This window comes from Periophthalmus magnuspinnatus, chromosome 10, assembly GCF_009829125.3.
Source record: "Periophthalmus magnuspinnatus isolate fPerMag1 chromosome 10, fPerMag1.2.pri, whole genome shotgun sequence".
In the NCBI taxonomy this organism is placed as follows: Eukaryota; Metazoa; Chordata; class Actinopteri; order Gobiiformes; family Gobiidae; genus Periophthalmus; species Periophthalmus magnuspinnatus.
Window position 1 is genome coordinate 16558742 of NC_047135.1, and position 11622 is coordinate 16570363.

Consider the following 11622-nt stretch of genomic DNA (forward strand, 5'->3'; position numbering starts at 1 on the left):
TTGCAACAGGGCAATGACCCAAAACACACAACTAAAAACACCCAAGAATGGCTAAGAGGAAAACATTGGACTATTCTAAAGTGGCCTTCTATGAGCCCTGACCTAAATCCTATTGAGCATCTTTGGAAGGAGCTGAAACATGCCGTAAGTGGAGTACTACTGGAGTAGTTTTTTGATGAGGAGTGGGCCGAAATACCTGCTGGGAGGTGCAGGAGTATCATTGACAGTTACAGGAATCGTTTGATTGCAGTGATTGCCTCAAAAGGTTGTGAAACAAAATATTAAGTTAAGGGTACCATCATTTTTGTCCAGGCCTGTTACATGGCTTTATTTTTTTTAATAATTCTGTTGAAGCATGGTTGAAAAGCAATGTCTGCCTTTCACTGGTTAAATTTCATAGGATTTTTATTAATTATTACTTTTGTCAGATTCAAGTTATTTCTGTGACCATTGTGAGTTTTTCTTTCATTAACTGAAGGGTACCAACAATTTTGTCCACGTGTGTACACTTCTGCATCACTCACACAAACAATCTACACATCAAATGAAAGCTACAGTACTCATCTGTCTGAATATCCAAACCATTTTCACCTGCAATCACCACAGTGCTGACAGGAAAGCCATTTTTACAGAAAAGCCAAAAAATTGGATTTGGACTTTACTTTCCTTTGAGGGCTCTGGTTCTGTCAAACATCAACATATTCCCAGAAAGTTGGTCTCATTCGTTCCGTACAGGTCCAGAATATAATCCAGTGAAATTATGTCCACAAAATAAATTATGGTGCGTTCACACTGGAGCATCGACAACAGGTTGGACGCCTCTAGTTGGACGCCTTTGCACTTGAGGGCAGACGCCTCCGACGCGTCAACGGCAACTTCATTACGCTAGCACTGGCTAGCCTAAAGGTGGGCAAATATTTTACCGCTCCAAAATTGTGATAATTTACCAAACACATCGAGCTCCTCACTGATCATCCTCCAGGCAAGGTCTTTTTGTCCCGGTCTCTATAATCTGCCAACGTCACATTAAAAAGTAGTGGCCGCTGGCAAACGGCCACAACAGGGCTGTCCTCCATTCTCCATGTTTGTGGCCGCGTCAACACCAGATTTGCGCCGCTCTGACACTTGAAGACGCGGCGCAAAAACGCAGGACGCCCAAGACACGCATCCACTATATACTTTGAATGTAAACTGGATACCCCTAACATTCCGGTGTGAACGCATCATTAGATTCATGTCCAATCCGCTGCAGGAAAGTATACCAAATGTGAAACCTGTGCCGTCACTTTTTCACATTTCTTTTGTCAATTTCAGGCATAATAAATTTCTGACAGCACCAACTTTCTTCCTCAGTGCTAAACACACTGTGGATGTTTGTACAATGTTTGTCCGAGGCATCTCGGACCCGGAGCGGTTCATGGCAAATAGTGAAGATTCCACTGTGGAGTCAGGAGTAGAGGACCTTATTTTTTGATGGATTGGATGCTGTTCTCGATCAGTAAGCATGGTTTATTCTGCTATTGACATAATTGTAGTTAAAATATATTGTGTGTAATCATTAGTATTGCTTCTGTGCAGATAGTGCACATTCAAACCATTTGCTCTGGCACATTTGTGTTTAGCTGTATGAATTAAACTTCATTTGTCTGTCGTTTGAAAGGTGTCGTTTTATTCTGCAGTTTGCATTATTGTAGGTAAAAATATAAGATGTGCACACATTAGAATCTCATCTGTGCTCATGGGTGAGGTGCACTCTGGCACGTTCCTGCGGAGAGTTATGGATCAGACTTTGTTTATTGTTGATATCTGGCAGAATATAGTTCAGACAGCGATAACTGTGCTGCCCAATAAGCACAGAAGCTAACAAGTATCATAGCTATGACAGAGGCCCCCCTTGTGGGAAAACACCAGAACTAGCATCTAAACATCAGAATCAGAATCAGAAGACTTTTATTGCCATCGTTTGTGAACACAATTCACAAACTAGGAATTTACTTTGGTGATAAAGTGCAACATAAAACACACTGAATAAATACAAATACAAATAAGGGCATGCACAAAGTTAAAAAAGATATGCTTAAAAAATAAAATAAAATACTTATAGGTACAAAATATATACAACATTGTGTTGAAACTGCAAACATGAAGCAGTCTGGTGCTGTAAAGGTGATTGTAATCGTGTACGATGATCACAATTACTAAAAAATGCCACGAACAATTAATTACTGACCTTTTTTATCGCAATTAGCAATATTATCATATATCATCCCATCCTTTTTGTGGACCTGTTCAGCTACAAATGGACACGCCTCAAAAACAAACAGACCTCACTGTTGTGATAAACTATGTTAGCATAGTCGATAAGTAGGATAAGCTAAATGTCCAAAAACCCATCTCTCATTATTCTGGCAAATTTTCATTACTTTCTTCAAAGTCAGAAATTTACATACAGTAAGACTGCTATGCATTTAATCTCAGATGATATGTATTTGGAAGCTTCTGGTTTATTGACAACATTTGAGTTAATTAGAGACACAACTGTGTATGTATTTCAAGGCACACCTGAAACACACTGCTTCTATGTGTAGCATTATGGGAAAGGTAAAAGAAATCATACATACACACTGCTACAGCCTGAAAGGCAGCCATTTGCAGAATGGCAAACTAAACCTGGAGATCCAACAGCTATTGCTGTATTTTTAACCCAAAGGAGGAGAAGAGATTGATCAGGTTGCAGATATACTTTTCACGCCATTTTCAAGACAGGCCTTTCATGAAAAGTTGGATATTATGAGAAGAGGTCGGCCCTGCGCTAGCTAACCTGTAGTCACCAGTATGGCAGCCACGCGGATGCAGCGCCTCATCTACTTCCAGAGCGGAGCTTCATTTACTTCTGGAGCAGGCGGAGTTGTTCAGAAGCGATACCGAGGATAAAGAATTCAATGGATTTTGTTATTTGGAGTGAGATTAAGAGTAAACTTGTTAGCTTGTTTTTTATGCTTTAGTTATTTGATTAACTGTTAATATCTGTTAATATCTAATATCCAAAGGTCCCCAAAATTGGGGACCTTCGGTAGTAACAGGTTAAGTGCTTTGCCCATACGCTCAACTTGTCATCACAGCGTGCTTTGAAACTGCCTGTAGTCGTGCGTCTTTTAGGTCGTGTGAGACGCATTTCAAACTTTTTCCAGCTAGCCATGTACTCCGCCAGAAGCAAAAGCTGCTGCAGTTGCCAGAGCACAAACTGATCGTTGACATTGTGACCAGGTGGAACAGTGCGACATGCTCCAATGATTTCTTGAGCAGCAACCAGCCATATCTGCTGCTCTTTTGTCAAGTGAGGTGAGAAAGACAGAGAAACAAGTATGCACCCTAAGTGAGTCAGACATAACGGCTGCAGAGGATATTGTGGATGCCATGAAGCCCATGAAGGTAGCAACACTAGTGATGTCCAAGGAAAGTACACCAACACTATCAGTTGTTGCACCACTTCATGCTCAGCTCATCCATGATTTACAAGAGAGTCCATCTGATTCCACCTTGGTGAAAGAAATCAAAGCAGCCATTTGTGAGGATCTGAGCAAGAGGTACAAGGATGAACATAAAGAGACTATGTATTTATGCTCGGCACTGGATCCACGATTCAAAGCTTTGCCCTTCCTTCCTGACCATCAACAAGATGAAATCTACATGAGAGTCTTTGCAGAGGCTGGAAGAATTCATGACTCATTTCAGGTATGTTAATTTGTTGTTTCACAAATAAATAAATAAAATATTCATCACATATCACATTGTAAAGTACAAAGTTAAATATTAAATAGTGTACATTAAATTCATAGCTGATTTTAAATTCAAACTAGAATGTGTTTTGACAAAAATTAGCTATAAAAAGCTATACCCACAAGTGGGTATAGCTTTCAGTCAGATGACTACAGATGTTTTAACTTATTTGTCTTTAAAGTTTATGAACACAAACTTAACACAAACATGTCATTTGCTTTTTAATATAGAAAGAGGTTGATCTGGAGAATGTGACTGAGGTGATGCCTGTGGAGCAAGACGATTCTGAAGAGGTTAAGAAAGAAAACTGTGCTGCTGGCCCACCACCCAAGCAAACAAAGGGCATGTACAGTTTGGCTGATTTACTTGGTCCAACCTACTGTGCAGGTACTGCTGCGAGACAAAGACCCACACAGGACCATGCAGAAGAAGAGGTGACAAGGTACAAGGAGGCACCAGCCTTGTCCCTTTCAGAGGGAAATCCACTTAGTTGGTGGAAAGAGCATCAGAATGAATATCCACTCATGTCACAGCTTGCAAAAATGTACCTGTGCATCCCAGGGACCAGTGTCACCTCTGAGCGCATATTCTCGACAGCAGGAGACATTGTCACTGCTCAGAGAAGTGCACTCAGCTCAGATCATGTTGACCAAATACTGTTTCTAAACAAAAATCTTTAAGAAATTGCTTTCTATTGTTGTGGTTGTTTGGTTAAGTTTGCTGATAAGCAATGTTCTCAGGGCTACTAATGTTACTTGTCAAGTTAACTAAATCAGCATTATTCTAGGTTTAATGAATGTTCTACGTGTGACTATAAATGCAGCATTTGGTTTTAGAATCACAGCTGTGATTTAATAGGTACATTTTAGTTCAGTCAAACTGCATGTGCCTTTGTTTAATTGTTGACCTCACATAAGCTATGGATGATGCAGCTGAGCACTTTTTTGAGGCTGTATGTATTGTTCTACTTAGAAACATGCATTCATCAAAAAGCACTTTATTGTGTTTACTCTTCAATAAATGGAAGATAAATGCACCATTTAATGTTTTTTTGGGGGAAAATGGGGTTGGTCATTAAAGTAAGAGGCTGAAGGCCTTTATTTTTTTCTGAATCGTATTGTATCGATTTGAAACGTATCGTATCGAAAATGCACTGTTTCGAGATACGTATCGTATTGCGGCCTGTGTATCGAGGTACGTATCGTATCGGCAACTTCTTGGTGATACCCAGCCCTACATGTTATAGTTCAGTTTGTAATGCCTGTAAGAAAATTGACTTGACTCGTTTCCTTTTATGCATTTCATATTTAATCCCCTCTTATTTATTTCCCTTTCATTTATAAAACAATAAAAGGTGATGACATTTACAACATTGTTCCAAATGAAAAATTTTGTTTATCATAAATCTAGTTTAAGGTCACAAAAACTACTTCCTGTTTTCCGGTTCAGACTTTTTTTTATGCTAATACAAAGTCTTACCCAACAGAGCACTATTTAAGAAACACTTGAAAAGTAAAATATAAAGTTTTCAGTTCATTGGTTTGTTTACTAGCAGGCCAAAGTGCTAGTAAAAAGTATATTTTCCATGTGTTCATATACAGTCTTGTGTGTATATGGAATATGAGCCAGAGCTTATGTTTCGGTGATAGAAATAGCTTTATTTGCAGTTAAAAGTACTGCTTATGATCAATTGGGCTGGTTCAGCAGGAGGCCTGAGAGCCAATAAAAACTGGTCTGAGGGCTGCATTTGGCCCCTGGACCATAGTTTGGCCACCCCTGGTCTAGATGTTTCCAAAACTGTCTGGGACTTCCCAGTTGAAATGTTCATCAACAATTAAGAGAAACCAGTAAAATTAACTATTAAAGAATTAATCACAATCAGCAGATTTTATATAAAATGAGAAAGGGTATCTCATCTGCACAAACAGTGTGCTAATCATTAGGCTAAAATTTTTAACATTTGGAGCGTTCCATTTGTACCAAATTAAATTTTTCTCAAAGACTTTCCAAAAAAAAAAAAGTATATTTGAAAAGTCTGAAAGCTTGCTAGGGGATTATCAGCTACGTGGTAACTAATGCCCACAAGACCTACAAATGTATTTAAAATCTGTTTTCTGAAACTTTATAAACCGCAAAGTTATCAAAACATTTGAAAGAATCTAACATTTTCTTTTTGAAACTGCGTTACGGATATTAGTTACCATGTAGCTGGTTAGCCTCCCCAATGTATTTGAACTCTTAATATTGGAATTTTTCTTAAAGTCTATTGGGGAAAAATATGGAAAATCTGTTGAGCTCCTTGTAGCCCTAATACAAATTAAATGTAGATAGATACTATACGGCAGTGGTCCCCAACCACCGGGCCGTGGACCGGTACCGGTCCGTGGATCAATTGGTACCGGGCCACCGGCCGTCCAAGAAATAATTAATTATTTCCGTTGTATTTATTATCTGAGTCTGAAATATCCTTTATTTTGAAAAATCTTTTATTTTGAAAAATGACCGGTTACATTTCCGTCACTTGAGCGCCGACAACTTAACCACTTAGCGTTCCGACGGCCTGCCCGCGGGACTGGATATAAAGATCCGCGCTTAAAATTACGCACGCGTATTGCGTAATTTTACGCAGCAGTTTTGCGTTTTAAACATGACAAAACGGACAAAATAAAGGAAGTACGCGACCGAGGACACTGTGGATGTTTGTACAAGTTAAACTAGAGGCATCTCGGACCCGGAGCGGTTCGTGAAGATCTCATGGTGGACTCAGGAGCAGAGGGACCTTATGATTTGATGGACTGATCGGTAAGCGTGTTTTATTCTGCTATTAACTTAATTGTGGGTCAAATGTGCATCATGTGTAATCATTAGCATTAGCTAATGCCAATCTGCGCCCCCCGACCACCACCAATCATCACACACACACCACTTGGGTGAAGTGTCTTGCCTAAGGACACAATGACAGAAACTGGTCCGAGTGGGATTCGAAAGCTCTAACCACTGAGCCACTGTTGCAGAATGATTGTCTCACTGTACAATCATGTACAGTGTGTTCTTAGTTTCCAGTGTGTGTTTGTTTACATTTTGAAGTGTGTGTGTTTGTTGATTGTTTGCAGTGTGTGGTTTGTAAATATATATTTATTTTGACCCATACCATTTGTTTTCACTGTATTTTATATACAAATATACATTTTATATTGTTTTTTGATATGATATATAAATGTACAGTAAAAGAGCAGCTGGGTGTGCAGATTCCTCTAAGAGTAAGCTCTCAATAAAGTCCTCACTGATGTCTGTGGGTTGAAACATTCAAAAGTTATTGCACTTTTTCCAAACGTTCTCCAAATGTCTTCATTCGGATAGGTTTGGAGAGGTCTGGACTTACTCATGATAAAATGATTGTAAAACTCTCATTTTTATAGGTATTGACCTCAAATTTGAAGTGTAAGTGGTCAACAATCTTGTCAGTTGAGATATAGTGTATTTTTGGCCCCAGCTCCCTACTGCAGCTGTCTACACCTTCATTTTCACAAATTTCTTTTGGTGGGGACGAGAAAAAATGTTTTTAATGTGTGTTCCAAAGTGTATAAATACTCAGCTGACAAACTTACAGTGATTCTGACACCTGTGGGTAAAATTATAGGGTGTTACCTTTACAAAGACCCAAACTAGTGCAGTTACTTCTGAGGGTTCAATAATGGTGATTATTTTAATTTGGAGAGGTCAGAACAAAGGCAATTTCACCAAAATGACCCGGAATACGAAGAGGTTTTTTAACCCACAAATTAGCAAAATGAGTAAAAAAAAACAAAAAACAAAACCCCGGTCCACGGTAAAATTTTCAAGCGTTGGCCGGTCCGCGGTGATAAAAAAGGTTGGGGACCACTGCTGTACGGTACCAAATGTAGATAGATACTGTACGGTTCCAAATGTAGATAGATACTGTACGGTACCTAAAACGACCTATATCCCCTGGCTTAAAACAAAGTCTTTTCATTACCCTTTACTGCTTAGCAAAAGAGAATCCAAATCATGGCGCACTGTTGGTGGCTTGTTTGACGTGGATGGAAATGGTTTGTATCGTTGTCTGAACACTTAATTTGTACCGCTTGATAGAGACACGTTTATTATAATTACAGGTACATGTTAATAGTCCATGTAATGTTAAAACTATTAAAACGTACAACTATTAAACATGTACATTTGTTTTGAAAGACAATACAGCCTGAGGTGAAGTATGTTTTCCGCAGGTGAGCCAAAGCAGTCAAACCTGCGCTCTTACCCTGATAAGGTTTCATCAGAGAGTGCTCCCGCTTCAGGTGCTCCGCGTTCCCGTCCGTGATGTCTGCGATCACCGGCCCAAACACGACCACCAGGAGAACCAGCGCAGTGCAGAAACAAGCCGTAAATATCCGCATTTTGGGATATATTATAGGGAATACTCTCAAAACATGTCAGCTTCTTACAACTCTGGTAAAGACGGTGTGTTCACTGTAATTCTCCGGGTGGATAGCAACAACAATCTTTTTCAGTTTGTGACTAAACTGGTTTGTAATTGTAATATCAATGTACTTTATACATATTATAAAATATCTCAACTAAATATTTTACTACTAATATAGATAAATTGTTGTCTCAAATTAATATTTGATAAGTGACAAAATAGAGATGTAGTATGTGTTCCATCCGGAGGAATTTTGCAAGCGGACAGAGTCACAATAGCCAATCAGATAAAAGCACATCGCAATTTCAGCCAATCAGAACGCATTGTTACAGAAGACCAGACGATGGCGACATAAATTCATAAATACTTTAAAAATGAACGACCCAGCAAAGACGGTAGAAATTCAGAGTTTAAATCCCTCCAATATTAGGATTAAAGTGTCATTGCATTCTGCTGAAGAAAATGTGGTCTACAGTCATCTTATATCTTGTATTTAAAACTGTTGTTTTCAAAAATAAAAAAAAATAATTTGGCTATATAACTCACTTCTTTTTAAATGTTATTAGTATATAACTTTCAGAAGATGGAATGTCAAGCAAAGTTCCCTCTCATTTTTCACGAGTCTGAGCAGACACACAAACTCCCTAAGCGGTCCCATGGACCACTGTGAGCAACGTCAAAGGTGCGCACTGTGGTCATGTTGCATCGCATCCATCCAAGTTAAATGGTTTATTAAAAGAATCAAACTACCGCATTTACATTTCTGTTATAAGACTTTTAATTAAGTGCTTTAGCCACTTATACAATGAAAATGACAAAAAATTTGCTCATGACCTGTGTAGTATGTTAATGCTATTGGAAATATAAATATTTAATTGTAACTATGGCAAAACATGAGCTTCCAACCAAACCAAGCCAACTGTAAACTCCAATGTTGAAAACACGCATAACATTTTTATTATAAAGCTCTGACTTGTATTATGAGTATAAGCCATTGTGTGAAGCTTTTGCTGTGCACTGAGTGAGACTGTCCTACTGTGGTCTGGGAGACAGTCCGTTAACTCTTTTTCAGTATATGACACGATCATTTGACTTTTACAACTCATAAACTAGTGACAGTATTCAATGACCAATACACACTGAGAGGAATCTCTATCTGCACACCAAGCTGCTCTATTACTGTACATTTTTATATCATATCAGAACACAATATAAAATGTATATTTGTACATAAAATATAGTCAAAACAAGTGGTATGGGTCAAAACAAATATATATTTACAAACCACACACTGCAAACAGTAAAAAAAAAACAAAAACACACACTTCAAAATGTAAACAAACACACACTGGAAACTAAGAACACACTGTACATCATTGTACAGTGTGACAGTAATTCTGCAACAGTGGCTCAGTGGTTAGAGGTTGGAGTATCGAGTCCCTCTCGGACCAACTTCTGTCATTGTGTCCTTAGGCAAGATACTTCACCCAAATGGTGTGTGCGTGAATGATTGGTGGTGGTTGGAGGGGCGCAGATTGGCATTAGCTAATGCTAATGGTTACACATGATATATTTGACCCACAATTAAATCAATAGCAGAATAAACCACGCTTACCGATCAGGAACAGCATCCAGTCCATCAAATCATAAGGTCCTCTGCTCCTGTGTCCACCATGAGATCTTCACTCGGTTCCACGAACCGCTCTGGGTCCGAGATGCCGCTAGTTTAACTTGTACAAACCTTTGTTTTGTCTGTTTCGTCATGTTTAAAATGCAAAACTGCTGCAAAACAGTGCGTAACAGTGCGCCCGAGGGCGGGCCGTCGGAACATTAAGGGGTTAAACAGCACTTAGCATCATTAGCGAGTCTTCACTCCACATCCGCCACATCGACTAAGGCAGTGTCCCAATTCACCAAACTGGCCTTAGAATCACCATTCAAAGTGTGCATCGAAGGGCAGTTACGAAATTTCCGGCGCGACAAGGGCTGTCCCATTTAAACGCACCCTACTGAATGCGCCCGACAAACCTGCCCTGCCCTTTTCACCGCTTCCATGGAGATCGGACGTAACCAAAGCATGCATCCATGCACACTTCACGCACTGCTATATCCCATCATGTACCGTGAATACGCAAAAAAGGGAAGAAAATGGAATCCACTGCGCACTACACGTTCAAATGTTCGTACTGGTTTACCTCATCTACAACAGTGCGACATGAAACTGTTAAATCTGAATAAAGATCTGTACAGGCCGTGTGTTTGATGATTAAAAAGTGGGAGGGGAGTTACATGGAATAAAGGAATGTGCAGTTATTGCTAGATTGCTAGATTGCTAGAAGACATTATTATCATAAGAAATTATTATTGCAATAAGAATAATGTAAGAATGTTCGTTTCTACTGTAAGCATCAAAGACCAAGAGACTGAAACGTAAAGTCAGAAGGGTTTAATGAGTTCCACACAGGTAATGTGAACAATGAAGCAACAGACTCTCAAGAAAGGACAGAATAGAGTGACTGTGATCTCCCAACACTGCTCTCCCGCCATGGAATATCTGTTTTCATTAACTGTAGCCCTTTCTATTCTCCACGTGAATTCGCTTCATTCGTTCTGGCCGCTCTTTACATCCCTCCGTGCGTGGACACGCACGAGGCCCAGCACGTGCTCATGGAGCAGATTCTGAATGTGGAGCGAACCTTCCCAGACTCTTTACCAATCATCATTGGGGTATTTCAATAAGGGAAATCTGAGCCATGGAACTGCCCAAATACAAAGGTTTATTAAATGCCCAACGAGAGAGCAGAAGACGCTGCCGATGAGTCTGCCTACAGGAGGGAGGTGGACCGGCTGGTGTCCTGGTGCAGCAGCAACAACCTGGAGCTTAACGCCCAGAAGACAGTGGAGATGATCGTGGACAGGAAAGTCACAGCCCCCCTGCCTCCCTTCACCCTGACAGACTCCCCCATCACCACTGTGGACTCTTTCCGCTTCCTGGGCACCTGCATCACCCAGGATCTCAAGTGGGAGCTGACCATCAGCTCCCTCATCAAGAAAGCCCAGCACAGCACCTGCGGCAGCTGAGGAAACGCAAGCTGCCAGTCCAGATGATGGTGCAGTTTTACACGGCAATCATTGAGTCCATCCTCACCTCCTCCATCACTGTGTGGTTCGCTGGGGCCACTGCCAGGGACAGACAGAGACTGCAGCGCATTGTGCGCTCTGCTGAGAAGGTGATTGGCTGCAGCCTTCCATCGCTACAGGACCTGTACATCTCCAGGACTCGGGGGCGAGCAGGCCGTATAGCAGCTGACACCTCTCACCCTGGACATGGGCTATTTGAGCCACTTCCCTCTGGCAGGAGGCTACCATTGGGACCAGAACCTCTCGTCATAAGAACAGTT

The 11622-nt window shown here is 40.3% G+C and overlaps 1 protein-coding gene across 1 annotated transcript in view; it reads right to left on the reverse strand.

The window, feature by feature from the left end:
* The window catches only part of lman2 (lectin, mannose-binding 2), a 48001-nt gene extending 39731 nt beyond the window's left edge, over positions 1–8270 (reverse strand). Inside the window, exon 1 of the mRNA XM_033974104.2 lies at positions 8060–8270. Coding sequence (XP_033829995.1) covers positions 8060–8195 — 136 coding nt within the window. The 5' untranslated portion in view covers positions 8196–8270. The remainder of the gene's footprint in view (positions 1–8059) is intronic.
* Positions 8271–11622: the final 3352 nt, after the last annotated feature.